This window comes from Chlorocebus sabaeus, chromosome 16, assembly GCF_047675955.1.
Source record: "Chlorocebus sabaeus isolate Y175 chromosome 16, mChlSab1.0.hap1, whole genome shotgun sequence".
Lineage (NCBI taxonomy): Eukaryota > Metazoa > Chordata > Mammalia > Primates > Cercopithecidae > Chlorocebus > Chlorocebus sabaeus.
Window position 1 is genome coordinate 3,653,792 of NC_132919.1, and position 17,382 is coordinate 3,671,173.

A 17,382-nucleotide genomic window follows, 5' to 3' on the forward strand; every position below is an offset into this window, starting at 1 on the left:
GGTTTAGTGACTTTTTCATCTCTAAATACACTGGGTAAACACGATATAAGGAATGACATTTGACATTACACTCTCACATGAAGACACACTCACTGATTTACTTACTATGCAACAGTTTCTAGTCCAACACCACCATATGGAAGAAATCTGCATTGCATGTCATGTTTGGATAAATCCCAAATGCCTGCTTTTGCTTATGTACGCCGATCGCGAGGGCTGAAGCTTCTATGGTTCTGAAGTCGGAGGAGCGCACAGCCTATTTCCATGTGTTTGGAAGTGCTTTTGGGTTCAGTATTTATTTTGCCCTCAAGGTGTTTCTCTGTAACTTTTGCTATGACTTCATTTTTTATTTTTATTTTTTGAGATGGAGTCTCACCCTGTCGCCCAGGGTGGAGTGCAGTAGCACGATCTTGGCTCACTGCAACCTCTGGCTCCCGGGTTCGAGCGATTCTCCTGCCTCAGTCTCCGGAGTAGGTGGGATTACAGGCGCACGCCACCGCGCCCAGCTAATTTTTGTATTTTTAGTAGAGACGAGGTTTCACCATGTTGGCCAGGCTGGTCTCATACTCGTCCTGACCTCAAGTGACCCGCCCACATTAGCCTCACAAAGTGCTGGGATTACAGTGTGAGCCACCACACCTAGCCCCCACTGTCAAATCTTGTCTTCTTCTTTTAATAAGGCCAATAAACCTTCATTACAATAAATTGTATATGGAAACTGTATTTTTATATTCAAAGTATTGTTTTTATTCATCTAAACTTGTTTTATTGGTCAATGAATACATTTTCCTAACAGTAAAAATCATCTGAGTATCCTCGGTTGGGTGGAATGCATCACAATTTTTTAAATGAAATTGATGCAAATATTTTTTTCCAGTTAATGGTGGTTTACTTAGCGGTAGAGGTTTCAGAAAGAAAAATCATTACGTGAAGGACAAGTATATAAACAACACTAGCTTCTGTATAAGGAAGGGAAGGAAATACATGCATACAAATATGTTGTTTTTAATTCACTAGGAAGATGTGACAATTTTAAATCTGTATGTATCCAATAACATCATTTCAAAACATAAAAGCAAAAATTGAATTAAAAGGAAAAATACAAAACACTACAATGAAAGCGGGAGACTTCACTTCAACAATCCTTTTATGTTAACTACAAAAGCAGAGCAAAAACTGAGCAAGGATATAGAAGACAGGAATACAGTCAGACCGAAAACTGAACAAGGATACAGAAGACAGGAACAACACAATTAGCAAACTTGACCTGACAAACAGAACACTGTACCCAACAATGGAAAAATAAACATTTTTTTCTTTTTTTTTCTTTCCTTTTTTGTTTTGTTTTGTTTTGTTTTTTGTTTTGAGATGGAGTCTCACTCTGTCACCCAGGCTGGAGTGCAGTGGCGCGATCTTGGCTGACTGCAACCTCCGCCTCCCGGGTTCAAGCGATTCTTCTGCCTCAGCCTCTCGAGAAGCTGGGATTACAGGCGCCCGCCACCACGCCCACCTAATTTTTCTATTTTTAGTAGAGACAGGGTTTCACCTTGTTGGCCAGGATGGTCTCAATCTCTTGACCTTGTGATCCACCTGCCTCAGCTTCCCAAAGTGCTGGGATTACAGGTGTGAGCCACCGTGCCTGGCCCTCAGAAACATTATTTTCAAGTACATGTGAAACATTTACCAAAATTGACCATATGCTAGGTCACAAAGCCTCAATAAATATCAATGAATTGAAATAACTCAGAATATGTTCTCTGACTATACTGGAATTTAAACCAATAACAAAAAGAAAACCAGAGGCCTGGCACAGTGGCTCGTGCCTGTAATCCTAGCACTTTGGGAGACTGAGGCAGGCAGATTGCTTAAGCTCAGGAGTTTGAGACCAGCCTGGGCAACATGGCTGGTCTCTAACAAAAATACCAAACTCCATCTCTACCAAAAATACAAAAAATTAGCCAGGAATAGTGGCATGCACCTATAGTCCCAGGTACTCGGGAGGCTGAGGTGGGAGGCCTGCTTGAGCCCAGGAGGTGGAGGTTACAGTGAGCCAAGACTGTATCACTGCACTCCAGCCTGGGTGACAGAACAAGACAAAACAAAAAAAAAAAAAAAAGGAAGGAAGGAAACAAAAGATGGCCAGGCGTGGTGGCTCACGCCTGTAACCCTAGCACTTTGGGAGGCCAAGGTAGGTGGATCACTTGAGGTCAGGAGTTCGAGACCAGCCTGGCCAACATGGTGAAGCCCCGTCTCTACTAAACACACAAAAATTAGCTGGGCATGGTGACAGGCACCTGTTAGCTGGGTGTGGTGGCACATGCCTGCAATCCCAGCTACTGGGGAGGCTGAGGCAAGAGAACTGCTTGAGCCCAGGAAGTTGAGGCTGCTTAACAGAGTGAGACTGTCCAGCCTGTTGACAGAGTGAGACTCCATCTCAAAACAAAAAACAAAACAAAACAAAACAAAACAGCTACTTGGGAGGCTGAGACAGGAGAATCACTTGAACCTGGGAGGTGGAGGTTGCAGAGAGCCGAGATTGCACTATTGCACTCTAGCCTGGGTGACACAGTGAGACTTCGTAAAAAAAGAACAAAGAAAGAGAAAGAGGGAGGGAGGAAGGAAGGAAGGAAAGAAGGAAAGAAGGAAGGAAGGAAGGGAGGAAAAACAAAACTAGAAAAATCTGAACTTCCGGGAAATTAAGCAGTGCATTTCTAAATAACCCAGGGTGAAAGATAAAATCACAATGGAATAGCAAATCAGACCTAAAGGAAATATGGGAAGGAATAAAGATATGAACACGTATCAATGAAATATAAAACCAGCTTACAGTAGAGAAAACTAACGATGCTGAAGGTTTTTTTTTTTAAGATTTTTAAAACGATAAATCACTAGCAATACTGAACAAGAAAAAAAAGAGAGAACACACAAATTACCAATATGAATAAAAAATAAAAAGCGGGGACATCATAATAGATCCTAAGACATTTAAAAAGTAGAGGGGCTGGGCGAGGTGGCTGACTCCTGTAATCCCAGCACTATGGGGAGGCTGAGGTGGGTGGATCATGAGGTCAGGAGATCGAGACCGTCCTGGCTAACACGGTGAAACCCCGTCTCTACTAAAAATACAAAAAATTAGCTGGGCGTGGTGGCGGGCGCCTGTAGTCCCAGCTACTTGGGAGGCTGAGGCAGGAGAATAGTGTGAACCCGGGAGGCAGAGCCTGCAGTGAGCCGAGATTGAGCCGAGATCGCGCCACTGCACTCCAGCCTGGGCGACAGAGCTAGACTCCGTCTCAAAAACAATTACAAGTATGTGAAACACACTGAATATATAAAACTTTCATAAGTTCATGATATTTACAAGAGAGAAAAAAATAAAAACAAAAGAAATCAAGGTAATGCACACCTGTAATCCCAGCACTTTGGGAGGCTGAGGCGGGAGGATCACTTACACTCAGGAGTTCAAGACCAACCTGGGCAATACAGTGAGACTCCGTTTCTACAAAAAAATAAACAAATTAGCTGCCCACAGTGGCGTCTGCCTGTGGTCCTGGCTACTTCGGAGGCTGAGGTGGGAGAATCACTTGAGCTCAGGAAGTTGAGGCTGCTTTGTCATTCAGGCCGGAGTGCTGTGGTGTGATCAAGACTCACGCAGCCTCAACTTCCTGGGCTCGAGCAATTCTCCTGCCTCAGCCTCCCCAGTAGCTGGGATTGCAGACCTGTGCCACCACACCCAGCTAATTTTTGTATTTTTTGTAGAGATGGAGTGTCACCCTGTTGGTCAGGTTGGTCTTGAACTCCTGATCTCAAGTAATCCTCCTCCCTCGGCCTCCCAAAGTGCTGGGATTACAGGCGTGAGCCACCGCACCCGGTATTAAATTTAGTTTTCATTTGTTCATCTGACCTTTATAAAAATGGCAAGAAAAATTTCTTTTTTTATGGATAAATTATTACTAATAAATGTAGGAAGAATAATAGAACCGAACTATTTGGTGAGTCCTAATGAAACACAATAATTAATTCAGGCCAGGATCATCAATAGGTAAAACTACTAAACGAGAGTCTGATAGACTAACTTTACAACTAGGCTGACACTACTGGAGCCCACTACTCCATCTTCACATCCCCAGGAGTGGGGCTCCCAGGCGTAAGTCCTTCTCGGTGTGACACCCTAGGAAGGATCTAAGGGCCCAAGACTCTGCATTTCCAACAAGCTTGTAAGGGATGCCCACACTGCTGGTCTTCAGACCACATTCTGAGTACTAAGGCTTTAAAATACTTCAGCAAAGAAAAGAAAAAGAAGGCCTAGGCGCGGTGGCTCATGCCTGTAATCCCAGCACTTTGGGAGGCTGAGGTGGGTGGATCACCTAAGGTCAGGAGTTCAAGACCAGCCTGGCCAACACGGTGAAACTCCATCTCTACTAAAAATACAAAAATTAGCCGGGCATGGTGGCGCACGCCTGTAATCCCAGCTGCTTGGGCAGGAGAATCACCTGAACCCAGGAGGTGGAGGTTGCAGTGAGCCGAGATCGCACCATTGCACTCCAGCCTGGGTGACAGAGCGAGACTCTGTCTCAAACACACACACACACACACACACAAAAGAAAAAGAAGTTAAATAACTGTTGGAAGTGGGGCAAAATCCTCACGATTGCTTAGTGTATGATCGCCAGAAAACTGAAACCTGATGTTAAACTTCCAGTTTCTAGGCAACTTGTGAAATAAAAAGACAAATCCCACCAAGAGGAAGCAAACACACGAATCCCGAATGTAGACGTTCTGCAACACCCTGACCAAACTCTGCACTAAATCAAAGACATGAAAGCAGAAAATGGGAATGGGGGTGCACTCTAGACAGGAAGAGCCACAGCAACCACATGTAATGTGTGGACCTTGTTTGGATCTTGCTTTGAACAAACCAACTGCTAAAAAGACATTTTGAGGCCGGGCGCGGTGGCTCATGCCTGTAATCCCAGCACCTCGGGAGGTGGAGGCAGGCGGATCACCTGAGGTCAGGAGTTGAGGACCAGCCTGGCTAATACGGTGAAACCCTGACTCTACCAAAAATAAAAAAATTAGCCAGGCATCTCAGCGCACACCTGTAGTCCCAGCTACTCGGGAGGCTGAGGCAGGAGAATCGCTTGAACCTGGGTGGTCGAGGTTGCAGTGAGCTGAGATGGTGCCACTGCACTCCAGCCTGGGATACTGAGTGAGACTCCATCTTAAAAAAAAAAAAGACATTTTGAGACAGTGAGATTTGTACATGCACTAAGTATTTGGAATTAGATGATACTAAAGAATTATCATTAATTTAGTTAGGTGGTAAGAACATTGTGGCTATTTAAGAAAACTTCCCCATCCTTTATTTTTATTTTTGAGATGGAGTCTTACTCTGTCGTCCAGGCTGGAGTGCGGTGGTGCGATCTTAGCTCACTGCAACCTCTATTTCCTGGGTTCAAGTGATTCTCCTGCCTCAGACTCCTGAGTAGCTGGGATTACAGGGGTGCACCACCATGCCCAGCTAATTTTTGTATTTTTAGTAGAGACGAGGTTTCGCCATGTTGGCCAGGCTGGTCTTGAACTCCTGACCTCAGGTGATCCGCCTGCCTCGGCCTCCTAAAGTGCTGGGATTACAGGCGTGAGCCACTGCGCCTGGCCCCTCATGTTCTTTAGAAATGAAAATGTCCATGTTTTTTGGGAGTGAAATGACACGATGTTTGGGGTTTGGTTTAAAATCATGTTTCTGAAGCATTAACATGCAAATGAATCATCGGAGATCTTGGTAAAATGCAGATTCTGACTCAGCAGGTAATGAATCAGAGTGGGGCCGAAAGTCTGTTCCAACAAGCTCCCAGATGATGCCGACACTGCGGGTCCTCAGATCACGTTTTGAGCAGCCAGGCTTTAAATACTTTGACAACGAAAATGAAAAAGGGAACACAAAATAAATTCAGGCTGTGTGGCCGGATCTTGATCATCGTGTCATCCGCTTGATGGACATACTGGCTTTACTATAGTTATCTTGTTTACCTGTGTACTTGCTTAAGATTTTATTATCCAAAAATTCCAGACTTGAGGAGGAGGAGCCTGGGAAGAGGGCTCTGAGACCAGGCCCTGCCTCTCTCATCTCTCCATTTCCAGGCCATTTCCCTGAGTCTGGCGCAAAGTGGATATCTATAGTTCATTTAATTTTATTTATGGATTTATTTTTTGAGATGGAGTCTGGCCCTGTTGCCCAGGCTGGAGTGTAGTGGTGCGTTCTCGGCTCACTGCAGCCTCTGCCTCCCAGGTTCAAGCAATTCTCCTGCCTCAGCCTCCCAAGTAACTGGGACTACAGGCACCCGCACCACGCCCGGCTCATTTTTGTATTTTTAGTAGAGATGGGGTTTCACCATATTGGCCAGGCTGGTCTCGAACTCCTGACCTTGTGATCCGTCTGCCTCAGCCTCCCAAAGTGCTGGGATTACAGGCGTGAGCCACCACGCCCGGCTCAGTGCCAGCACTTTCTACCCTGTTCCCCACTCTTGGCTTTGAACACAGCGCTGGCTCACAGCAGAGTTCCTAAAATCCTTTGGCTTAATAAAATCATGTTGATTCAATGCATATAGGAATGAATGAAGCTTTCTTGAAGGTGGTATCAACATGAAAAAGATCAGTCAACGCCATGCAGTATCCACAAAATCCAAAAAACACAACACTGCCAGGCAAAGCACAACCAGTCCTGTTATTTAAACCAGAAAAAAACTGTCCCTAAGGGTCCTCCGTGAGAACACAATGAACAAATTCCGCACCACAGCTTTTCCAGAGCTGTGACTTGTGTCCTCCCTGCCACTGCCCCAAAAGTAGAAAACACAGGAAATATACCCAGACCTGATGTTCTTGTTTGGAGGTCATGGATCCCTTTGAGAATCTTCCCTTTTTTCTTTTTTCTATTTTTTTTTTCTTTTTTTTTTTTTTTAGACAGAGTCTCACTCTGTCACCCAGGCTAGAGTGCAATGGCACAATTTTCAGCTCACTGCAACCTCTGCCTGCTGGGTTCAAGTGATTCTCCTGCCTCAGCCTCCTGAGTACCTGGGACCACAGGTGCCCACCACCACGCCCGGCTAATTTTTTGTATTTTTAGTAGAGACGGGGTTTCGCCATGTTGGCCAGGCTGGTCTCCATCTCCTGACCTCGTGATCCGCTTGCCTCAGCCTCCCAAAGTGCTGGGATTACAGGTGTGAGCCACCGCGCCCAGCCTTTTTTCATTTCGAGTTGGAGTCTCACTCTGTCACCCAGGCTGGACTGCAATGGCGTGATCTTGGCTCACCCCAACCCCTGCCTCGCCAGTTTAAGTGATTCTCCTGTCTCAGTCTCCGGAGTAGCTGGGACTATAGGTGCACGCCAGCATGCCTGGCTAATTTTTATATTTTTAGTAGAGATGGCGTTTCACTGTGTTAGCCGGGATGGTCTTGATCTCCTGACCTCGTGATTCGCCCGCCTTGGCCTCCCAAAGTGCTGGGATTACAGGTGTGAGCCACCGTGCCCAGCCCCCTTTGAGAATTTGATGGAAGCATTGGAGCCCTTCCTGATCCCCTGAGTGCACATGTGTACAAAGTCCTCCCCTTGCCTGAAGTGCTCTGCCCTCAGCCTGTCTCCTGGCTTCCTCTTCATCCTAATTTTTTTTTTTTTTTTTGAGATGGAGTCTTGCTCTTGTCACCCAGGCCAGAGTGTAATGGCATGATCTCAGCTCACTGCAATCTCCACCTCCCGGGTTCAAGCGATTCTCTTGCCTGAGCCTCCAGAGTAGCTGGGATTACAGGCACCTGCCACCACACCTGACTAATTTTCGTATTTTTAGTAGAGACGGGGTTTTGCCATGTTGGTCAGGCTGGTCTCGAACTCCTGACCTTGCAATCTGCCCGCCTCGGCCTCCTAAAGTGCTGGAATTACAGGCGTGAGCCACTGCGCCCAGACTCTAATTTTTTAAAAATTTTTTGTACAGATGGGGGTCTTGCTATGTTGCCCAGGCTGGACTCAAATTCCTGGGCTCAAGTAATCCTCCAGTCTTGGCCTCCCAAAGTGCTGGGATTGCAGGAGTGAGCCACTGTGCTCGGCCTTGTTTCCCTATTGCCAGTGACTGCCCCCCTGCCACCAGTGAGTACCATGAGGGCACACACTGCATCTGCCTTGATTGCCACAGTATCTCAGGACCTGGCATGGTGGCCCACACTCGGTAGGTGCTGGGAGAGTGGCCTCTTGAAACCTACACAGACTCACAAAGGTTCCAGATCAAGACCCCCAGGCAGGCAAGAAGGTTGTACTGTTCCCGCTGCTCCCTCAGGAATCCAGAGCTGAGATAAAGGATGCCCAGTAGGGAGTCTGGGCTCTGGCCCCAGGGCCCACGTCACGTTGAGCCCTGTGCTTCCTGGTCAGCCAGGCTGGGGAAAAAACAGGAGGTCAGCAAACTGCCTAGAGGAGAATTAAAAAGTGCGAGCTGCCAACATGTTACGAGGGGTGAGTGTGGGGCCTTCGTCCCCCCATTTCACTGTCGGTGTAACTGGAAGGCAGAGTGGAGACCGCAGAGCAAAGTCCAGTCTCCTCTCCTGGGTCTCCGCGGCACCCTCTGCACACTCCTGCCTCCAGGCCTCGGTACAGCTGCTCCCTCCACCCAGCAGGCCTGCTCACCGCTCTCCACCTCTGTCTGCAAAGCCCGTCTTCTGTGGCTCTGCTCGGCCAGCCAGGAGCCAGGAGCCAGTCCAGACTCTCAGTCAGAGTAACTCCTGGGTCCCCGAGTCCCCTCAGCACCCTGTGATCTGTCTGGCTCTGACCGAAACCTGAACCCCCCCCCAGCATCCTGTGGCCTGTCTGGCTCTGACCAAATTCTGTCTGGATCAGGGTGATCTGTGATTCAATCTATCTCCCCTGAACCGTGATGTGATCTGAGTCACACACAACACCCCCGGCCAGAGAGCCCAGCTCAGCACAGGGCCAGGCCCAAAAGAGGCACTCTAAAAATGTCAGAGTGGGCCAGATATTCCCTTTCCTCGCACCACCCCACCCCCGTGTTCACTCTGTTCAACAGAGAGATCTTGTTCAACAGAGGGTTCTGCTCCCCCAGAGCACCTGTGCTTTCCAGGCACCACGCTAGGTGCTGGGCTCAGAGAGGGATGTGGTTTGCACACGGCCCATCGGAAGATTGAATATTTGCGTCTGGGGCTCAGATTCTGTTTGTGCCCGATTCCAGAGCCTTTAGTAAAAGCTGGAGGCACTGAGCGGTTGGTAAACAGAGAGAGGGCAGGGTCACGAATGGCCTCAAGAAGCTGGGCACTGCTCCTGCTGTGCTGGCGGCTCACTGAGCTGCAGCAGAGCTCTGCTTAGAGGGCTGGTAACTAGGTCAGCAAGAGCCTGCTGCGGGGGCACGGTGGCATGAGAAACTGTGTACGTGTGTGTATGCGCACGTGTGTGCATCTGCGTGTGTGTGCATCTGTGTGTGTGCATCCACGTGCATGTGTGCATCCGTGTGTGCATGCATCCGTGTGTGTGCATCCATATGTACGTGTGCATTCGTGTGTGCGTGTGCATCTGTGTGTGTGCATCCGCGTGCATGTGTGCATCTGTGTGTGTGCATCTGTGTGTGTGCATCGTGTGTGCATCTGTGTGTGCGTGTGGGCATCCGTGTGTGCGTGCATCCCTGTGTGCATGCATCCGTGTGTGCATGTGCATCCATGTGTGCGTGTGCATCTGTGTGTGTGCATCTGCATGCATGTGTGCATCCATGTGTGCATCCGTGTGTGTGCATCCATGTGTGTGCATCCGTGTGTGTGCATCCGTGTGTGTGCATCCGCGTGCATGTGTGCATCCATGTGTGCATCCATCTGTGTGTGTGTGCATCCATGTGTGTGCATCCATGTGTGTGTGCATCCGTGTGTGTGTGCGTGCATCTGTGTGCATCTGTGTGTGTTGTGTGCATCTGTGTGTGTGCGTGTGTGTGCATCCGTGTGTGTGCGTGCGTGCATGCATCTGTGCATGTGTGTGCATCTGTGTGCGTGTGTATCCATGTGTGCATGTAGTGTGCATCCACGTGTGCATGCATCCGTGTGTGTGTGTGCTTGCGTGTGTGTGTACATCCGTGTGTGTGTGTGTGTGTGTGGTGGGGGAGGTCGCTGTATTTGCTGGGCTTTCCCTGAGAGTCAGCTGGTGCCCAGGTCTGCCAGGCCTGGCTCAGCTTGTTTCCTTGGACTGGACGCGCCTCAGGCCCGACAGTTCGCCTTTGAGCTGCGCCTCCATCAGGAAACCACCTCCTGTTGCATTTCCCACCAGGACTCAGAAAACAGCATCGTCTTGGTAGAGGGTCTTGAGTTCAAATCCTCACTGCCTCGGAGTCACGGAAGGACCCTGGCACCTCCCTTCCGTCTCCCCTCTGGGATATGGGGTTGTGCAGATCCAATGGGGCAACACCCATCCCCAGGTCTGACGCAGGAGGCTCAGCACGTGGAGGTTGAGGTTGGAGACAGTCACAACCACAGGCGAGGGCTGGCCCTCCCTCTCAAGCCCCCGTCGCGTGCTGTCTGACTTACAGACACAGCTCCACCGGTGTCTGTCACCGCACTACCCACAGGACCACCTCTCTGAGCTGTCCCCAGCCACAGAGGCCTGCTGAGTCAGACCGAGATCCCCTCCATCCTGTCAGCCACCACTGTCTCCCTTCAACCCTCTGTCTCCCCCAGCACACCGGGCAATTTAAAAACACATTCTCACAGTACAATAAGTACCACTATTCCCAATTTAGGAAAATGAGGCTCATGAGGGCATGATTCGCCCACATTGATAGCAGGAGCTGCAGAAGTGGGACTAGACGCAGGGGTCCTGACACCCAGCCCAGAACACCCAGCAGGGCCTCATGGGAGGGCTGTGCCTCAGAGCCATCTGCAGCGCGCCTGCGCCGGACCACCCAGCCACGGTCCCCCCGCCTCGATCCTCTACACAGAGCCTCATCAACTCCACCCCGAACCTCACAGTCAGCTGAGCCCATCTCTCCCCCTCACCCTTCATCTCTCTAATAAACAAGAACAGCCAACAGGCCTTGAGCACTACTGTGTGCTGGAAACTAAACGTTTCTTTTTTTTTTTGAGATGGAGTCTTGCTCTGTCACCCAGGCTGGAGTGCAGTGGCGCCATCTTGGCTCACTGCAACCTCCACTTCCCGGATTCAAGTGATTCTCCTGCCTCAGCCTCCTGAGTAGCTGGGACTACAGGCACCCGCCACCACGCCCGGCTAATTTTTTGTATTTTTAGTAGAGACGGAGTTTCGCTGTGTTAGCCAGGATGGTCTCGATCTCCTGACCTTGTGATCTGCCCACCTCAGCCTCCGAAAGTGCTGGGATTACAGGCATGAGCCACCGCGCCCGGCCTCTATTTTTTTTTCTGAAACATTGTCTCTCTCTGTCTTCTAGGTTGGAGTGCAGTGGCACAATCTCAGCTCACTGCCACCTCCGACTCCTGGGTTCGAGCAATTCTCTTGCCTCAGCCTCCCAAGTAGCTGGGATTACAGGTACGCACCACCATGCCTGCCTAATTTTTGTATTTTTAGTAGAGATGGGGTTTCACCATGTTGGCCAGGCTGGTCTTGAACTCCTGATCACAAGTGATCTGCCCACCTTGGCCTTCCAAAGTGCTGGGATTACAGGTGTGAGCCACCGCGCCCGGCCAGAAAACTAACCATTTCTCATGAGTGTCTCCTCCTCCCGTCTGCCTTCCCCAGCACCTGTGGATGGGACCAAGGCAGAAGCCTTCTTACGGGCCTCTCTGCCTCCCCTCTCTCCCAGATTCCAACTAACACTCAACATACAAGTCTGTCGACACCCTGCTCAAGACCTGTGGCTCCCCACTGCCCTCAGCAGGAATTCCAAGCTCCCCCAGGCCGGCACTCAGGTCCCCACATTCCTCACCCGCCGCTGTGGGTCTCTCGGGCTTGGATGCCCGCATTCCTCCACTCACACCACACCTGCCCCACGCAAGGGGACCTCCCAGAGACGGGCAGGGATGTGGGGCTCCCACACAGCCCACACTCCCCCAGCCAGCTCTCCCACACACACTGCACTCTGCTGGCATTTCACCTTTGCTTGGGTCGCCCCTCGGCCGGGAGTGCCCTTTCCCTACCCCCGTGTTGTGAGACGCTGCTGGGGCTGGAGAGGCTACTGTGCGCACAGCCTGCCTTCTCTTCACACAGGGGGCCAGGACAGGGGTGGCCTTGCCTCTGCCCGCACCTCCAGGCCCCAGTATGTCCTGATTTGGGGCGGGGCTGGAAGGGGAAGCAACACCAGAGAAGACGGCCTTCCGCTCCCACTCACGCTTCGCCTCCATCTTCCTACCAACCAGACTCCTCACACCCCAGGGCTTGGTGCCTCCTATTCCCCCTGCAGAGAAGGCCCCTCTGCTCACCCCCAGCCTGTACTTGCCAAGGACCTCCCCATCCTTCAGATCCCACCTCAGATGCCACCTGTCTCCCACTCCCCAAGGACGGAGGTTTTCTATCACGCACAGGCCTGGGGTGATGCCCTGGCAGAGCCCCGGGCCTCAGCCCGAGTGCGTGCCACCAGCAGAGTGGGCCCTGGACTTCTGGTTCCTTCTTCTTCACCCCTGTAAGGCTTTGGAGGCTGACAGGACAGGCCTCTTCACGCAAGGGTGTAAGGCTGGAAACCCAGCCTCTGAGACCCAGGATGGAGAAGTGAGTTGATGTTGTGATTGCAGAATGAGTCAAGGGTGAAGACGGACTTGGGGACGGCAGGTCACAGGGTAACAGGGCATGATGGGGCTGGTGGTCAGGGTGTGGGCAGTTCCAGGATTTCAGGGTCTGTCTGCACCCGACTCTTCTAAAATCTCCCTTAGACAACTGCTATTATTCCATCTGCTCTCACGAATAACAAGAAGTAGGCATCACCAGAGGGGGTGGCCTGGAGAGTGTGGAAGGTCAGCGCCAGGCCAGTCCTGGATTCTCTCCAGCCTAAGGAGGCCCGGCCCAGATGGGATTCAGGGTGTTGGGCCTGGGCCACTGTCTGAGGGAGTCTTTCCTGCCAGCAACTCCCGGGCATTTTCTTTCTCAGGCTCTCCTCAGCCCCCAAGACTCAACACCACCTCACCTTCTCCAGGAAACTCTCCCGGACTGGTCCGTCCCAGTCTCAGGACCTCACGGCGTGGAGCAGAACTGCAGCAGCTTCGTTTCTGCCACCCACACTGGAGCTGCTGGGGCCCTGCTCTCGACCCCCTCCCATGGCTGAGCTGAGCCGTGGGCTAAGTGGTCTCATGGCAAGTCTGTGCCATCATTGCTCTCTGCTGCCCATCAGCTCGGAAAGGGCCTAGGCCTCCGAAGAGGTTTGATCAATGCCACCTGCGGGAAGAGGCACTGAGGTGATGAGTGGTGGTCCCAGAGGCTGCAGGAGGCAGATGAGCCACAGGAGGATTCTGGAGACACGGGAGTGTTCTGGAGCTGGGAGGCAGGACAGAGGCCTGGGCCTGAGCCCCGTGTCTACTGTCAGTTGCTTGCAAGCCTGGGTAGTCACTGTTCCCTCTGTGACCCAGCCACCTCCTCTGTACTGGGAGAGGGTAGACAAGAGTCTAGTCTAAGCATCTGCTCCAGGTATTCTTGGTAATGGGAGATCAAAGCCACAAGCCATAAAAAGAGACTCTCTACACCCCACATGGAACTAAAAACAGAGAAGTCTAAATTGTAAAATAAAAGGAAGTTCAACAAACTGTTGATCTTTCCGTGGTGACTATTCTGATGTTTTTGAAATATAAAATATTAGGCCGGGCATGGTGGCTCAGGCCTGTAGTCCCAACACTTCGGGAGGCCGAGGCAGGTCGATCACCTGAGGTCATGAGTTTGAGACCAGCCTGGTCAACATGGTGAAACCCCGTCTCTACTAAAAATACAAAAATTAGCCGGGCGTGGTGGCACGAACCTGTAATCCCAGCTACTCCGGAGGCTGAGACAGGAGAATTGCTTGAACCTGGGAGGCAGAGGTTGCAGTGAGCCAAGATCCAGCCTGGGCTCTAGCTGGGGCAACAGAGCAAGACTCTGTCTCAAAAAATAAAATGAATACAAAATATTAAAATCTGTCCAAAACCGTGACTTGCTGGTACCCTACACATTGTGGCCTGCTTCCTGGATGATCTGGCCCCATGTGGGATGCTAATCCAATTCTCCCGCCAACCTCCTGAGCAGGGGCAGGAGGTCCATGGGAAGTCTGTTCAGATCACCAGGCAGGACCACCCTGGCCTCCGGCCTGGTCTTAGCAGCCTCCAGGGGCTCACCTGACTGTGCTGTCTCATCCCTGGGGGCCCACAAAAGGATTTGTGGCTTGGCTTTTGCCCAGAGGCTTCCATGGGACAGTTAAAGGCTAAAATGGGACCCCCCGCCCGGCCCAGGTGGCAGAAGTGCCTCCCCCACCCCACATACCAGTTTTCGCCCTGGGCCCGACAACACAGGAAGCAGGCTCCCCGCCAACACGCTCGCCCTCTACATACAGACACTTGCCCCCGGTCTCTCGTCGACACTCTCTCTCACAGGGTCCTCACCCTCTCGGCCCAACCCCTGCTCTGTCATAGAACAGAGCTCTGCCAGGCGGAGCCTCCATACTCTGAGAACAAACTACAGAGGCGAGCACCTGCCCCAAGTGGGTGCCATGGGGAGAGGGCTTCGGTGGTGGGGGGAGGCTGGCTGGAGAAGGAACCGAGTGGCAGAGCCCTGGAGTCTGAAGCCCCTGGCTGTTAGAACTGTCGACACAAAGCGTCTGCCGCCCTTCCCAACAAGCCTGGGCACCTGACCCACCCAGCAAGACCGCTCTCCTGGAGGAGCTCCCACCCTAACCTCTGGCTCTGAGCCCCATCAGACAGACAGTCAAGGCTGTGGTCTGCAGACATCTGGCTGGAGCTGAGGGCACTGCAGCCCCTCAAGGCAGCGGGTGAGGACTTACTGGCCATGCAGAGCAGCGTGTGAACGAGCCACATCCTAGCTGGAGCAGAGGCAGCTGCGTGGGAGCCCAGGCGAGTGACACACATGGGCCGTGGCCCACTCAGCTTCCCCTCAGCCAGGAGGCCAGGAGGCGGGGACAGAAGCACACACACCAGCAACGACCCACAGGCAGATAGGCACTTTTAATCACAGAGACACTCCGGCTCATACACAACCAGCCGTGTGGCTTCCTCCGTTGTAGGCTGGACCCTAGGAGCTTCGGGACCACTGTCAGCCCCTCTCTCCCACCCACACTTTGATGGAATGGGGAGCTGAGGTGTGGCCAGGGCCGCAGTTCTGGGTGTCCTCAGCAGAGCCGGAGGTGCAGGTGCAACACGAATCCAGCCTGCCGTCCATATCCATTTGAGTCGGTCCCTGTCCTGCCTCAGAACCTACCACCAGACATCTCAGCCCCGCTTCCAGTCCAGGGTCCTCAGTGGTGGTTGCCTCAGCACTGAGACAGGGGTCCTCCTCCCATAGGAAGTGCCCCCCGAGCCAAAAACTGGACTCCTGTACCAGCCCATGCACTCAAGACCCTGGGGTTCGGGAGGGCCAGGTGAGTGAATCACCGCCTCGATTCAACGCTGGCTGCATTCGTCCTCTTTAAAACCACGAGGACAGCATCCTGATGCGGAAACTGATTGAACAGGACTCTGAGTTACCAGAGTAACAGAAGAAGTAAAATTCTATCCATCTTCCAACACACCTCTGATCCATCCCAGCATTCCACAGAACGCGCCATTGACAGTTTGCGGTCGTATTTAATTGCTGTCAAATCTGTACTGTGTGACCAAGTCTGCGAGATGGAAGGAACTCTCTCCCGCACCCCTGCTCCCCAGGCTGATGGGGGCGCAGAGCGGTGCCGTCAAACAGAACTCTCCGCAGGGATGGAACTGTTCTAGGTCGACACTGTCCAGGACGGTACTTACGAGCCACATATGGTACTAAACCCTTAAAACGTCACCAGAACAACTGATGAACTGAATTTTATATTTTATTTAATTTTAATTAAATTTAAAAAGGCAGGACATTCCAAGTCTCTCTCACATGAGTGTCTGCAGCCCCAGGGAGGGAACTCTGAAAGGTGAACCTGTTAACACAGGGTAGACAATGGTGCTGACTTCATTACTAGATAAAAATCCACGTTATTTTGTTTCTCGCATGGAGAGGTTGCTTGGCTAAGGTTCTGTGAAGATCCGATGACATTTCCAACACTTTGCCTTGTCTGCTTTGCTCTGACAAAATGCTTATGACTACTAGATCTTGCTCGGTGATGTGAGATTACAATTCACCGGTTTTCACCCTGCATGAAACAGAAGTTAAACAGCAGAGAAGTTAAACAGCTGTAAAAGCAAAATTCCAGGTCTGGTGGTTTTCCTGCCAGGTCATGATGAAACCATCCTACTTCTGTGGAACCTTGTCCCAGGCGGGGTCGGGACCTGTGGCCCACAGCCTGTCTTCCCAGCGCTCCAGGGCTCGTGCCCTCCTCCTCCCCTCACTTCATCCTGAGCTCTAAGGCCACTGGGGAGAGTCACAGGGGTCTCCTCTTCCCAGCACTGGCCTAAAGCGGGAAGAGAGCAGCCCAGTCACAGAGCAGAACCCAGACTGCAGCTCACTTGAGATTCCTGAGAGAAGTCTTTGTGTTTGGAGTGAGAACGGCAGGGTGCCTCGGAGAAGCCAGGAAAAGCTGATGATTGGCTGCCGGACAGGGAGCAGGGCCATTTCTGTACCTTTGCAGACTTCTAGAATGCTGACTCATCCTGCATCCATCCAACATGTATTTATCCAAGCGTCAGTGCCTCTAGTCATGAGACACACGGGGGTCCGCAAAGCCCTGCTGACAGTAGCTGCTTTCCCCACAAACCCAAACTACACCCCCAAGGTCAGGGGCCAGGCTGTGCTGCGTCATGCTCCCCGTCACAGCAGCACCTCGCACAAGGCTGGGTGTTTGGCAAATACATACATAACCAAAAGACATGTGAATGTGGTTTCATGTGAAAGACTTTAAACAAATATTCCAGGAGCAACTCGAGGGACACAACGGAAACCGGATTGTACTCTTCACAAACATCCGTGTCATGAAAGACACAGAAAGGCTGAGGACCTGCTCCAAATGACAGCAGGCTGCGGGCAGGATAACTAAAGGCAGCGCCTGATCCTGGATTGGATCCTGGACTAGAAAAACAACGGCTTTCAAAATCATGATTGGGACGGTCGGCACATCTGAAACTTGAACGACAAATGAGCAACTCTTGGGCCGATCAGAGTATGACACATTTCCCAACTTTGACAGCTGTACCATGGACCCGTGAGAGGCTGTCCCTTGGGAAAGTCCCTTGGGCTGTTCTTGGGAAACGTTCACTAAAACATCTTATGGATAAACGAGCATGA

The 17,382-nt window shown here is 51.4% G+C and overlaps 2 protein-coding genes across 2 annotated transcripts in view; both read right to left on the reverse strand.

Moving 5' to 3' along the window:
• ITGAE (integrin subunit alpha E) overlaps positions 1 to 15,113 on the reverse strand; it is an 82,757-nt gene extending 67,644 nt beyond the window's left edge. Inside the window, exon 1 of the mRNA XM_037987458.2 lies at positions 14,954 to 15,113. Coding sequence (XP_037843386.2) covers positions 14,954 to 15,038 — 85 coding nt within the window. The 5' untranslated portion in view covers positions 15,039 to 15,113. The remainder of the gene's footprint in view (positions 1 to 14,953) is intronic.
• A 1,058-nt stretch (positions 15,114 to 16,171) lies between these two features.
• The window catches only part of NCBP3 (nuclear cap binding subunit 3), a 43,300-nt gene continuing 42,089 nt past the window's right edge, over positions 16,172 to 17,382 (reverse strand). Inside the window, exon 15 of the transcript XR_005236756.2 lies at positions 16,172 to 16,294. The gene's annotated coding sequence lies outside the window, so the exon portion shown is untranslated. The remainder of the gene's footprint in view (positions 16,295 to 17,382) is intronic.